This window comes from Trichosurus vulpecula, chromosome 2 (assembly GCF_011100635.1).
Source record: "Trichosurus vulpecula isolate mTriVul1 chromosome 2, mTriVul1.pri, whole genome shotgun sequence".
Taxonomy (NCBI): Eukaryota; Metazoa; Chordata; class Mammalia; order Diprotodontia; family Phalangeridae; genus Trichosurus; species Trichosurus vulpecula.
The window spans coordinates 440561660-440577115 of record NC_050574.1 but is presented as its reverse complement, the minus strand read 5'-3'; the positions used below and the strand labels follow the sequence as shown (position 1 = coordinate 440577115).

Here is a 15456-nt window from a genome sequence, read left to right as displayed (position 1 = left end):
AAAGATGATAAATTTCATTGAACTCCAAAAATTAACAGTGGTATTAAGTTTTCTAATTTCAAACTAAAATAGTTGATTCTACTGACAAATGTGAATAAGATGGTTTGTAGTAGATGACCACTGAATTTTTCACTCAAGACAATATTCAAATTTAGGAAAAATTCACCAAACATAGATTTTGCTTACACAAGAATAATTAGATTTAGTTTAAGATAACTTAATTTTTATTTTTCCCTGTAACACTAAAAAGATTTCATAACCTCAAATTTAAAATAAATTAAAAATAAAACATTAAAAAAGCCAGCATTCCTCCTAGGATTTTCTTGCTACTGGTATCAAATTATAATTGTGTTTGGCCTCTAGAGGGCAGAAGGGGTCAAATTTCCAAGACATACTTCAGTATCATTTTGTGGAAAACAAACAGGGTGGAGCCAAGTGGATGCAGTTCAGGCTGGGACCCAGGTGAACTCTTCCAAAATTCTCCTACAAACTACTTTAATGCCACACAATTTGGGAGTGGTAGAGCCAATGGATGATCAGAGGCAGACATTTTTCTAGTAAAAGACAACTGAGGAGGTCCCCGGGAGAAGTCTGCGATAGTCAGGTGGGCAGAGACTCTGAATGTGGCAAGAGCATCAGCAATAGGCCTTTGAGGCAGTTGGGACAGCAGAAGCAGTAGCAGCAGCAGCTGCTTTGGGAGATCTCAGCCCAGAGACACTAAGGGGTTGGACAATTGGTCAGAAAGAGATTACAAGGTATTGGGCACTGATTGGCAGCTCTATTATCCATATGTAGTTCTGGGTTGCGGTTCCAGGGTAGAGATCTGTGAGCTCCAGAGCTCCAGCCTGTGATCTGTCACAAGGAAGAAAGCACCATGATCATAGTTTTAGAGTCAAGAGGAGCACCAGCACTTGCAGAAGACCAAGGAACCTGGTCACGGTTCAAGGACCAAGAGGAACACTAACATTCATGGCTGCAGAGCAGCAGAGGGCTTTCCTAGGTGTAGATCAGGGAAGCAGTGACCACACCTCTCCCAGGACAACACTACTTTGGAAGCACTGAAAACTTGCAGAACCCCAGAACTAGCTCAGAAAATAGTAGCATGGAAAAGCCTGAAGTTTGGCATGGTGTCTCCTCACCTGCAAGTAAGCAGAGCCCAACTTTAACATAAAATTTGAAGGGAATAAGCTGGGGAAATGAGCAAATGATAAAATAAGAACTTAACTATAAAAAGCTACTACAGTGGCAGGAATACCAAGGCACAAACTCAGAAGAAGACAACAATGTGAAAACAGCTATAAACAAAGCCTCAAAGAAAAAGGCTAATTGGACCCCAAGTCAACAAAAATTCTTGGTAGAGTTAAAGAGGTTAGGATGACAGAGAGCAAAGTGAGTGGGTAAAGAAATGAAAGTGATGGAAGAAAATTATGAAAAGAAACAGTTTGGTAAAAGAGGCGGAAAAAATACTGAAGGACAGACCTCATTAAAAAGGGGAACTGGCCAAATGGGAAAAGAGGTACAAAAGTTCACTGAAGACTCTTAATTCTTTAAAAATTAGAATTGGGTGAGTGGAAGGTAATGACTCCATGAGATATCAAGAAACAATATAACAAATTCAAAATAATGAAAAAAAATGGAAGAAATATGTGAAATCTCATTGGAAAAACAACTGACCTGAAAAATAGATCAAGGAGAGATAACTTAAGAATTATTAGACTACCTGAAAGCCATGATAAAAGATCATCTTTTAAGAAATTATCAAGGAAAATTGCCCTGATATTTTAGATAAAGAGCATAAAACAGAAATGGAAAGATTCCACCAATCATCTCCAGAAAGAGATCCCAATATGAAAATTCCCAGGAATATTATGGCCAAATTCCCAAGCACCAAGGTCAAGGAGAAAATGTTGACAACAGCCAGAAAGAAACAATTCAAATAAAGAAGCAGAAGGCTTGGAATATGATATTCTGAAAGGCAAAGGAGCTAGGATTAGAATAATCCTACAAGGGAAAAAAATGGATGTTTAATGAAACATTTAATTAAACTTCCAAGCAATCCTGATGAAAAGACCAGAACCAAATAAAAAATCTGACATTCAAACACAAGACTCGAAAAGAAATATAAAAAGGTAAACATGAAAGAATAACTATAAGGGACTTTATAATAATGTTAAACTGTTTCCATTCCTATATGGAAAAATGGTACATGTAACTCCTAAGAACTTTATCATTACTAGGGAGTTAAATGGAGTCTACATAGACAGAGGGTGTGGGTGTGAGCTGATTATGTCAGGATGGTCTCCAAAATAAAAAAAAAATGTAGGAGTGAGAAAGAAGGATACACTGGAAGGTGGAGGAAGAGATAGAATAAGTAAAATTTTCTCACACTAAAGAGATGTGCAAGGAAGAGCTTTTATAATGGAGAGGAAAATGGGGGATATGGCAGGCAATGCTTGAACCTCACTCTCATCAAAATTGATTCAAAGAGAGAAGTATACATACACACACACACACACACACACACACACACACACACACACACACATATACAGATTCAGGTATAGAAACCCATCTTACCCAATAGAGAATAGAGAAATGGGAGGGGAAGGAGATAAGAGATAATTTTTGTGTGTGTGCACGCGTGTATGTGTGCGTGCACTGGCAAAGATGATAAAAGGGAAGGTGGATTAAGATAGGCAGAGGTCAAAAGCAAAATAGATTTTTTTTTTAGGACGGACATTATAAAAACAGACAGAGAAGGATAAAAAGAAGAAAACAGGACAGAGAGAAATAAACAATCCTAACTGTGACATGAATGAGAGAAGCTCACCAATAAAACAAAAGTAAATGGCAGAATGGATTAGGAACCAGAATCCAACAATATGTTGTGTATAAGAGACACACTCGAAAGAGAAAGACACACACAGAGTTAAAATAAAGGGCTGGAGCAGAATTTATTATGCAGAAATAGAGGGGATGCTCATCAAGTTGTGCCATATGACTGTGATGGAATACTATTGTCTTACATGAAATGATGAAGTGGATGGTTTCTGAAAAACAAGACAAGACCTATATGAAGTGATGTAAAGTGAGAAGAACTGAGACATGATTGTGCATAGTAAAAGCAATTCTATAACGATGCTCAAGTGTAAAAGATTTGGCTATTTTGATCAGTACAATTACAAAAAATTTATGATGAAAAAATGCCATCTACCTACTAATAGAGAACTGATGTAAGTGTAACTTAAAGTATAATTTTCTATTTACTTATGTGATACAGTTAACGTGGAAATATGTTTTGCACAATTTCATATATAAGACTGATATCATATTGTTTTCTTTCTCAGTGAGCGTGGAAAGGGTGAGGAGGGAGAGAATCTGGAATTCAAAATTTAAAAAGAATGCTAAGAATAAATAAATGATCAAATTAGGAGTTGGAAGGAACAGGAACAGCCCTATGAGGTACACAGCTGAAGTAGTATTTCCCCATGAAGAAGCTGAGACTGAGAGAGACAAAATAAAATGATTCATTCAATGTCACACAATCATCTAAGGGCTAGATCTAGGATTCAAACTCTGGTCGCTCCTGACCCCAAGGGTTCACATGGCATTTGGTTTACATCACTCAGATGTCCTTATGGATCATTTTATATTGTAATTATGTATATTTCACAGCATCTTATTAGGCAGCTATGAGGAGGCACAGTGGCTAGAGTGCACTTACTACCTATGTAGTGAGTGACCCCTAAGGAAGTCACTTCTCTCTGCCTCAATTTTCTCATCTGTAAACAGGGGTTGATAATATCTTCTATGTCCCAGAACTGTAGTGAGGAAAAAAATAACATTTGTAAAGTGCTATGCAAATCTTACAGTTCAATAAAAATATTAGCTATTGTTATTAGGTTGTAAGCTCCCTGAGGGGCAGGAGTCATTTCTAATTTAATCTGGGTCTTTCCCAGTCCCAAGAATGGGGTACTGCAAAAATAAGTACTTAATAACTGAATGTTGAAGCTGGGGGGGAAAAAACAACTAACCCTACTTTGGGGAGAAACTAAAGAATTAATATGAGAATAATCATGACTGACTTCCTTTCCATCATATTGTTTTACAACTCTCAGATCTCAAATTCTATATTATGGATTATATATCATGTATATCATGCCAATTTTGATTCTGCGAGATGATCTTATTACCATCATCATATTTTGCTTTATACTTAACTTGTCATCCCTGTTCCTAAGACATATTTCAATCACCTGTGAGGTAAGTGTCACAAAAAATAATCATAATTCAACAAGTATTATTAAGCAGCTATTATAGGCACGATACTGAGCTATATATGTACCTGGGCAATAAAAAGATTCAACACCCAATCCCTTCCCTTGTGAAGCTTATTGTCTTAAGTAGTGGAACTGACATGTGAATAAGGAGGATATTAAATTTTACCAAAATTAGGGTAAGAAGTATCATATGAAACACTGGCACAAGTTTCAATTAGTGCAAATCATGAATCCTCTGAAGTGGCTGCGTTATCTGAATTTGCACTGCATACTTCCCATCGTTTTAGAATCAATCACCATACTTTATAAAATCCTAATTCTGAATGGTGCAAATTCTAATACATGTAACTACTTCAGAAGAGTACTAATCACGATTTAGTATAGTGGAAAGACCACTGAACTTGGATTCAGATGATAAGAAGTGCCAGTCTTATCTTCATCACCAATGTGTTGTGAAAACTTGGATGTCATTCTACTTTTCTGGGCCTAAGTTTCTCAAGTATCACATGAGTTATTACTGATCGAGGTACTAAGGAAGAGGATGAGGTATGACATGAAGAAGGTGTTCCTCCTTTGAGCAAAGCTCTAAAAAGACAGGCAGGATTGGAACAGGTGGTAGTGGAATTTCAGGCACTTGGAACAGCAGGAGCAAAAGCACAAAAGTGAACAAGTGTAGAGCTTAGGGGGAAGAAAACAGTAAATGTAGAGTAGTGGCAAGAGCAAGTAGAACAGTGTGTCTAGAGTGTAGAGACAAGGCTAAAAAGAAGGGCAGGGTGATGGCATATTGCAGGCAGCTTTACCTGATGACAGGCTAAGGAATTATTCTCTGGGCAATATGCAGTTAGGGAAGGGTGTTAAGCAAATAGCCATGACTGTATCTGTTACATCAGACTACTCAAACAGCGCTATGAGAAGTGGGGAAAAAAGAATAGATAGAATGAAACAGGGAAAATTAGGTAAGAAAAAACCGCAACTGTCATAGATAAAAAGGTAGTGACAGCCTGTATTAGGATTGAGGCATTGGGAAGAAAAAGGAAGGGGAACATAGATAGGAAAGATAATCTATGCTACAGATTAATAAAAGAAGAATTAATCCTAAGTGGCTAGCTTGGGGTCACACAACTAGGTAGTAGTGCTAGAAAATTAAAAATCAGATTTTCAAACTGCTGGATTCTCTTTATCTAATGCAGTTAAATGTTAAAGGACAGTTAATTTCTATTATTACTTAACAACATGCCCTGCCCCCAACTAATAAATGCAGTATATTGATGTTGTCTTCAATAGTTACTACAATGCTTCCCAAGTGTATAATACCAATTTCCTTTCAAAACAGTATGTTGTTAATGCAGTCAAACATAAATGGCACCAAACCCCACCCCCTCCCCGCCATGGATTTATTTATTTCTAGTAAGTTAGTTCCTACTCACATAAATACTAGGTGTAGGTGGATTCAACTTGTCTTTTGGCAAGGGAGGATATGGTGATGGTGGTGGTTGTGGAGGTGGACATTTATCCAATAAAATGCTACTATTGGACAAGCCATTTTTGCCAAGATTCCTTAAAAATAAAAAGAATGACATGAAATCAGCTGTATATATTTTTACTCAGAAAACAGAATATACTTTAACTTAAAATCAATCTAATTCTTAATCCAAAATGCATTTGTCATGTATGAAGTTTGATTCCAAACAACTGAATAAAATATTTAGGTCAATTAAGTATATAATTTCAGAGCAAATGTCAATGCTACCAAATACCTTAATTTTGATTTGTATAAAGAGATAGTGAACCAAACTGGAGAGATATTAATTGCTCATGACTGGACGATAGTGAACCAAACTGGAGAGATATTAATTGTTCATGACTGGACCCTGCCAATAACACAAAAATGTAACAGCAGTATCTAAATTAATTTACAGATTCACTGACATACCAATCAAACTATCCAAGGGTAATTCCTTTACGGAACTAGGCAATTTGATAACTAAATTCATTTAGAGGAACTAAAGATTCTAAATAAAAGGAAAAAGGGCAAAACAGTACCTAATCTATAAAATAGTAATCATCAAAATTATTTGGTATTGGTTAAAAAAAATAGAAAAAGTGATCAGTGGAACAGATTAGATAAATAAGTAACATAGTTGTATATTATTCAATAGAAAACCACAAGGCCCCAAATTAAAAAAAACTTTTTCCTTTGGGAAGGCTCTGAAGAAGTCTGGGAAGAAATGGTTGATATCAACATTATAAGCTATATACTATAATAAACTCAAAACAGATGCAGATTAAAAAATGGTTAAAACATGAAAAAATTAGAACAACAAAAATACAAGGATACTTTTCACAACAATGAATAGGGGAATCCAAATTTTTGACCAAACAAAGAAAGGAAGGCTCACCGGAGATAAGATAGCCCCAAATTACAAATCAGAGATATGCAAATTAAAACTATTGTGACATTCCAACTAACATCCATGAGATTAGCCAAGGTGACAAAAAAGGAATATGACAATTGTTGAAGGGGTTGTGGGAGGACAGGTTGTTGGTATAGTTGTTTAGTTGTCCTACCATTCTGAAAAGCAATGTGAAACCATACCTCCAAATGCAGCAATATGACCACTAGACTAAGAGTGACATATACAAAGACATTTATAATAATACTTTTCTGATGCGGTTGGAAAACAAGGTGGGTGTCCATCAATTGAGAAATACACATTTTTCAGACACAGTCAAGGTATGAATTTATTTTGTGTGACTATATTCATTTGTTAAAATGGAAAGCTTTTGGAGTAGAGTGATAATGTCTTGTAAAAAGAAAACAAAGCAAAAATCATCAATGAAGAAATTTTTTTTAAAAAATTGAGGAAACCAGAAAAAAATTTTTTTAAAAGGACACAGAAAAATAAGGCCAAATTGGAACTACCCTTTTAAAATTAAAATATATATAAAAATCAAGGTGTATAAAGATTCAGAGCTTCATATGAATCCTTTTTTTCCTGTAGGGAAATGTTCATATTTGTGGATGCTTGTCAAGTTTATAATAATAACTGGTATTTTTTTTTAATTTTAAGAGCCTGGATTAATACCTTTCCTTTTGGGGGTAAAAAACTCTAACTATATCTGCTAGAAAATATTGTCTCATACCATAAAATAAGATAAATTATTGACAACATTTTTCAATTAGACCACTTTTCTCAAATGTAGACAGAAATTTAACAACTTTGAAAATAAAGCCTTTTCACAACAAATTTCAGCATGAAAACTTGACTGAGTTATTGGGCTATTAAATTGCCATTGGGAACAATTCTTTTCCTATATATCATTTGGGAACTGGGGGTGAAAGTAACACTCTTGACAATACTCCCAATTTAATTTATAGGTAACACAGTAAAAAGGTATTTTCTGAAGGAAAACTTTCCTTGCGGAATATATTATTTTCCTAGATTTGATCAAAGTCCAGTTCTACTTGGTGGAAGCAGCATAATTACAGTAAAAGGTATATTGGAGAGGAGTGATGTAACTACACAACTTCCAATTCTTTGTAAACTGTAGTATTCCTTCCTCTATCCTAAGTCTCCCCCAATCAGAATTATTTCATCCATTCATTCACAGCCACTGAATATTACCGTCAGAATAATTTAAGAATGGTATTAAAAAAATGTGCCTTTGTTTCAGGGAGAAGCTTTTGGTTATTAAAAAGCACCATGCAATTTTCAAAGTATAATCTAGGCCATGCAATTCTGGTCCTATTTAATTTTCCATTTAGGTTCACACCCGATCTTTGATGCTACTTTCTACGTATGATTATAGGAAAATCACATTTCAGTGCTCCAGGAAACTCCCTACTAAGTTATAGACAAGTTGATAATTAGAATCATTAGAGGAAGTTTTGATATTGGGACGCCCCTGTACTTCAGAAATAAAAGACAGGGACTAAAAATGGCTATCTTCCCTTCACGAGCTTGTTATTTCTTGGTATAAGGAATTTTGAGAGAGAAAACTTCATTTACCAATGCAGACTAGCAAACTGCTCCGCAATTATAGTGTTAAGAGAGCTGCTTGGGGGCACTGATGGCTTACTTAGCTGCTAGGTCAAAGAGTCAGGCTGTGTCACAGGTGGGATTTCAACTAAACCCAGGTCTTCCTGGTTTACTCCAAAGGCTTTCTATTCATTATGCTTCTTCTTAAGAATGAAATAATAATGAATATAAATTACAAATAAAAATTAAATATAATTTGAAATCATATAAATAAAAAATAGTAACAGAAAATAATTGTCTGTCACTTGCACCCTTTGTATTTACAACACCACACTTTAAAAGACACAATTTTTCAATTCCTAAGTTGTTAAAATACAATTAATTGCAAACTTTCATCATGACTGAAATATATAATTTATGATTCTACATGATCTAAATTATAAATAAAATATAGAATACATAGTGCATTTACTTCATGGTGAGAACAGATTTCTCATTAATTAATAATTCAACCTAACTACATGAAATGGCTATTCATTAAAAATTATTCTTATTTCCCTACATGTGTAAATATGAAGATTTACAGATGATTTTTCAAGTTGGTTTCTTTTAACCTCCAACAGTGATGCACATGGCATTTATGAACAGAACAGAAATTTTTATATACCATATCCCATCCTAACCTCACTGACACTCTATGAAGTACGTATTATAGATATTGCCTACATTTTACAAATAATGAAACAGAGACTTAAACATTTAAGCGCTTTGGCCATATAGGCAATAAGCTTCAGAGGCAGAATTTGAATCCAGGTTTGCCAGATCTCCTTTCCGTTATCCTGCCTCCTACACAGCACTACAAATCACTGAACCAATTAAAGGTAAGAGATTGCTATTTTTAAAGTTCTCCTAAACAAAAACCAGGTTTTAAAGAATTATATATTTAAGTTTTAAGTCCCACAAAATTTACTGATTTTATCTAAAGTAAAAGTAAATTAGTATTCAACCAATGCTTCTCATGCAATCCATTCTAGAGGTACACAGGTTGATCTTTTAAACAAATAATGTGCAAGCCTTTTTCATGTCAATCCTTTAGCCAGAATCATGTCTGAAGTAAAAAAGAAAAAAAAAATAAAGTTGACTGCAAATAATAATAGCTTGTAGAGCGCTGGACTTGCAGTCAGGAAGACTTGAGCTCAAATCCCACATCAGACACTTATTAGCTATGGCCCTGGACACATAATTAACTCTCAGTTTCAGTTTCCCCACCTATAAAGTGAGGCAAGAAATTAGGCACATTTCACTGAATTATGTGGATCAAATGTAAAATGCTTTGCAAACCTTAAAGCACTGTAAAATGAACGACTCATAAAACTGGTCTATCAGTCTGTATATGACAAATATTAGAAAAGAAAGCATGAAAAGAGGCCCAGAATGGACTGTGAGCTGACTCTGCATTTGGGAAATCATGTAATGTTTTCCGTGAATTCAAAGTTTCAGAGCAGCTGTAAGTTTGCATTGATAGAGGAAGTTTCTCACCAGGAGATCCCTATGTAGATAAAATCACTGACTTAGCTTTTTAAAAATTAAAAATACTTTAAGATAAATTTGGCCTGCTGGTTATTTAGAACAACAGAAAATAAAATCATTCACTTAAACATGATATACCACAATTTATGATGACTAGAAAATTCTGCCAAAATCAATTTTACACCATGAAACACAGGAAAGGGGAAGCTAGGTGGTGCAGTGAGTAGAGCACCAGTCCTGGAGTCAGGAGGACCTGAGTTCAAAAATCCAGCCTCATAGACACCTGACACACTTACTAGCTGTGTGACCTTGGGCAAGTCACTTAACCCCATTTGCCCTGCTTTCCCCCCAACACCCCCCCACCAAAACAGGAAAGATTAACAGTGCTCAAACATAGAGAACAATGGAATAGAAAATAGTTGTTAATAGTTTTAAAAAGAAAAGACACAAAGGAGGTCCATGATACACTGTAATAAAATGGTTTAGATATTTGATAGAATTACAATTTATATACAGAAAAGAGAAAAATCACTTTAATATCTTTTCACTATATAGTACTAACCATCATAAACATTATAATGAACTGACAGCATCCAATTAATATGGCCATCATTATAAAAGTAGATCAGGAATATGAAGATAAAGGGACATTCAACGTAAATAATGTAATTATATCATAACCATGAATAACTTCCTAATAACTGTAACTTTACTTTTTGAAAGACAGAAGTTATCAGAAAAGAGTAAGTAATACATTATTACTGGCAAATTATTAGAATATGTAGATCTGATACAGGTTAATGTGATGGTGACATCAATGAAATATATGGTGCACTTGGCTTTGAAATACATTATTAAACTAATAACTGATTATAAAAACTTGAAAACAATAGAGCTATCACTGTGAAAACTTAAGGAAGTAAAATAAAGCTTAAAAGCCCAGCTGCCTTGACTTTGCATAGTTGTCCTACCATCGCTTCTTTCGATACACCATTTTCCTATCCACTTTCACTCCATGGTCACTACTATCCCTAGTCACCACCTCTACTATGGTTTGAGTTTTTAAACAGCCAAATTCTACTTACTACTCTATCACAGGAAATAAAGGCCAGAAAGATTTTATGCTATTCTCCCCAAAACCGATTTGTAGCCTGTTATTTCTGTTAGTTAAAACAATAAAAAAGAACAAATAAGAATTTATGACCAGTAAGTCCTTTGTTATCACAGTCTTGGAGATGGAATAAAAAGTCCTTTTTTCTCAGCCTGTACATAAAGTACAATGTGTTTATCCAATTAAGTATCACCTTGGAAGGCAGAGACACGAGGGGATAATGTATGGAATAGCAGGAAATGGACGTAGGGACAAGAGTGAGGTCTTATGAAAAGGCAATGTGTTTGTAGACAGGATAGGGAGGGGAATGTTGACTAAGAAAATAAACCAAAGGGGGATCTTGTATGTTTTTGGTTGTGTGTGTGCATGTGTATATATGTTCGTATGTGTAGAAATACGAGAACTTTAGGTCTAAATTGGCTCACCTCCAAGGCTAGGTAGATTCATTATACTGTATATGATATTTTGTGCATTAATTTTCTTGGTTAAAAGAACTGTATGCCTGTCCTTAAAACAATGAAACAAAAATGACGAGATAAATAATACCCTTTAATGAAAAGGGGACTGGAAGAGGGATTGAGGGGAGTAACTATAACAACATCTTTCCTTTATAAAAGCTGTATTCCCAGTCCTGCCCCTCCACCTTCTGCCCAATTTCTGCTTTCAAGATTAGTCACATTAATTATAGTAAGTAGTGAAATCCTATAGCCAATCTCTTCTCTCCAGTTGTTAACCTTTTCTCCCTGCAACTACAATCCACAGAAGGCTTTTAAAGCCCTAAGTATCAGCCTGAGAAGTGATGCTATATCCAATATGAAGTATGGAAGAGAAAAATTTTATAGTTTATGAGGAAAAGGGAGAGGGGAGTAGAGTGGGATGAAGGAGAGAAATAAAGAGAATATTAGATAACTAATTCTTTCAGAGTCAAAATAATTTTCATTATTTTGTTTAAAGTTAGGCCTCACTAATTTATGCTCACTGAAGGTCAATTTTATGTAGTAAAAGAATTGGGTAATATATCATTTTATAAGAAAAACATTTAATATTATAATTTGTGCCTGAAAGTAATGACAAAGAAGAATATAGTTGCGTACTAGAGAAAAAACTTAATTGCTTTAATAAACAAATCGACAAATAAAGAGAAAATAAAGTGTAATGTAATCTTAAAAGCATTACTGTATGTAATATGCATAATGCTTATTTGTAGGTAAATTAAATAGTGTTTAAAAAGTTATTCTCTTTCAGGGTAGGGTACATGTTTCTTTGTACCCTATTAACTAGCCCTTTTCCTCACAGAGAGTAGAAGGCAACCTTCAAAAGACACTTTCAGATTATCAAAAAATTCTCAATTAGTAAAGAATAAATTAATTATCTTTTACTCATACATATCTATAAATTTTTAAAAATCATAAGACCAAGATTTAAATGCTTTTTGATTGTCATTTTTAACTACCTATAACATTGTTTTCTCCATTTAGCACACAATGTCAGGAGATGATAAGGCATTTTTTTTGTTGTTGCTCTTAAAGGAAGGAATCATGGAGTATCACAAAGAAAAGAATCACGGTTCAGATATTCATAAGGTATGTGACACTGACAGTCATTTAAGCTTTCAGAGCCTAAGTTTCTTCATCTGAAAAATTCAGAATAATAACGCTTGCATTACTTAACTCAGAGTTACTGTGAAGAAAGCACTTTGTAAAAAATCTCTAAAACACTATATGAAGAATGCAGCTTAAATTTGCACTAAGACTTTTGTAATAACCTCTGTTGATTGGAATTACTATTATTTAAGGAAACTACTTCAGCAAAAGGATTTCAGGCTTCAAAACACATTAATACAGCAAGTTTAGAGTTTAAAATTTTTCTGGAAAAATCTGGAACAGAATATAAATTAGTTTTAAATAAATTTAGCAAGGTATGTTTCTCCCAGAATAAAAAAAAACAAAAGATGAATGAAAGCAGATCTCAGGAGAAAAACAAATAGCTTTAAACAATCAAGGCCAGAGTGGTTACAGAGAAAGAATAATGAAAAGATATGGTTTTAACCACTGAACAGCTGAAACACTGGAACAGGTTTACATAACCATGAACATTGAGTCCGCTACAAATTGATGTTATCCACTACTACAGGACAATTCTTCTACTCTTCCCTGAATGACAGCTATTTCAGACTTTCTCTTCCCAAACAACGCAGTCAGCAGGTCAGTAAGCCTACCAACAAGTCACACAGTGGTTACTATATGTTAAGCACTGGAGAAATGAAAGAAGTATTTCTCTCAAAGAATTCATGTTCTAATGGGTAGACAATATGTAAACAACTAGGAAAACACAAGCTATATACAGCAGATGGAAGGCAATCTGAGAGGGAAGGCATTAGCAAGATGGGGGGACTGGGAAAGATTTCCTGCTATAGGCAGGATTTGAGATGAGCCTTAAAGGAAACAGGAAAGCTCACATGCAGAGGTGTCGGGGTGAAGGTGGATGTAGTAGAGCATTCCCGATATTGGGGACAGCCAGTTAAAAGAGATGGGAGATGGTGTTATTTTCCCGTAATGCTACTGCCTTTCCTACTGATTATTGCCAATTTATCTTGAAAATATCTTATGTACATATAAGGTTTGCTTGTCATCTACCCCAATAGAATAGGGACTTTTATCTTTTGTTTTATCATCCTTCTCATTCTGCTTCCCAGAATCATTCATCCACGTCTTACCTCTTATGCGTGCCTAAGGCCATGGCCTAGGACTGTTTTCCTTCTCTGTTGGTGATTTCATCCCTTCCTAAGGGCTCAACTGTTTTCTCTATACAAGTAACTCCCTTTTCTCTTTCCCGAGAGTCTGACATTTCCAACTGAACCCTTGACATCCCCACTTAAGATATCTTCTTTGCATCTCATAGTCAAAGCAGAATCCCTCATTTTTCTGTCAAGGGCACACAGTCATCCAAGTTTTCATTCTGGGAGTAGTTCAAAGCTCTTCCCTCACAAATTTCCAATTACTTAGCAAATTTGGTTGATAGATTAATCACTCCCCTTCTCTCCACTCACATAAAAGCCACTTCTGTCCAGATGCTGATAACCTGTCCCCAGACTATCACAATAGTCTCCTAATCACTGTCCCTTCATTACAACTGCTATTTCTGAAGTGCCCATCTAACCAAGTCCTTCTACTGCTCAAGAAGCTGCAGTGGCTCTCCATTGTCTCTACCATAAAATGCAAACTTATATAAAGTGGATCTACCCCATCTTTCCAGACCGACAACACTTTAGAACCTTGCACAGCTGCCCTCCACAGTCAGAATGATATCCTACTTCTTCAACTCTACTCCTAGCACCCTTAGCTACTCCTCATATTTGGGCTCAATTCTCTTTTCTTTCAATCCTCCCATAGTTTCCTGTCATTAGTGACCATCCCATCTTGTCCTCACATTTTAAAAATTTTATATGTCTTGTATTTACTTACTTGTAAACATATTTTATCTTCCCCCTACCAACCCAAGCATCAGAGATGCTTAAGGATGGAAACTGTCTCATTTTTGTACCTGTATCATCTAAGACAATGTCGGCAGGCACAGTAGATACTTGAAAAACGCTTCCTTATTCTGATTGATTGTCATTTTATTTCAAAATTTATGAAATTAAGGAATTGAGATTATCTTTAAAATCTTGTCAAGAGTTAAAATTTTATTTTCATGATCTAGAAAAATGTAATATTGAAGATACATCATATTTTTTTTTAACATCTTGCCTATTTCCAAAAGAGATCTGAGGTGGCTAATATTTAGAAGATAGAAGATGGTATTAGCACAGTGTAATAAGTTCCTAAATTAAAGGATTTTGAATTTAATTCTAATTCAAGCTATCAGAATATGAATTCTGAAAAGAAAAATTATTATAGGGTATCATAAAATATGCTGCTAAAGTAATTGTGCTAAATATCCTAAAAACAAATTTATTCATAAAATATAGACTGTGAAATAAGAGATTTACTGCTGGAAGAGTTAAATGTGGAGATTAAAACCTAAAAATAGAATGGAAGACTATGCTTAACAATTCACTGAGATAAACATTTATATAAACCTCTTACAGATGAGATAGAGGACCATTTTAATGCATTGGGAAAACATAGCTAACCATATCTATATCCTGAGACGGTTGTATAGCTAAGTAGTCCACACACGAATTTCTTTGTGAAAAATAATACAGAGTCCTTGATTTCCCTAGTTCAATGGTACTGTGCCATATAATTCTACAGATACTTTTTTTTGCCACATCTTTCTCTTCCATTCGTCAGACTGGAGAAGCAGTGAAATCATCTCATATTTCAACAGCAGGAGTGGCAGAAGCATTTAGGCAGTGAAAGAAGAGGCACCAGGGAACAGAGGTAGTACAATAGAGAGCAAGCTGGATGGACACTACAGTCAGTACTAAATGATGATCCAGCAAACAAATGAAGAGAAAAAAAGTCATCTATGACACCCAGGCATTTTTTTATGTGTTAGTGCTGAATTTGGAGTCAGGAAGAAATGACTCCTGCCTCAAACACTTACTTAG

General features: G+C 34.9%; 1 protein-coding gene across 6 annotated transcripts in view; it reads right to left on the bottom strand.

Moving 5' to 3' along the window:
* The window catches only part of KDM6A (lysine demethylase 6A), a 276748-nt gene that overhangs the window by 29082 nt on the left and 232210 nt on the right, over positions 1–15456 (bottom strand). For all 6 annotated transcript variants that reach the window (XM_036742806.1, XM_036742808.1, XM_036742809.1 and 3 more), the window contains one exon: positions 5708–5837. In XM_036742806.1, coding sequence (XP_036598701.1) covers positions 5708–5837 — 130 coding nt within the window. The remainder of the gene's footprint in view (positions 1–5707; positions 5838–15456) is intronic.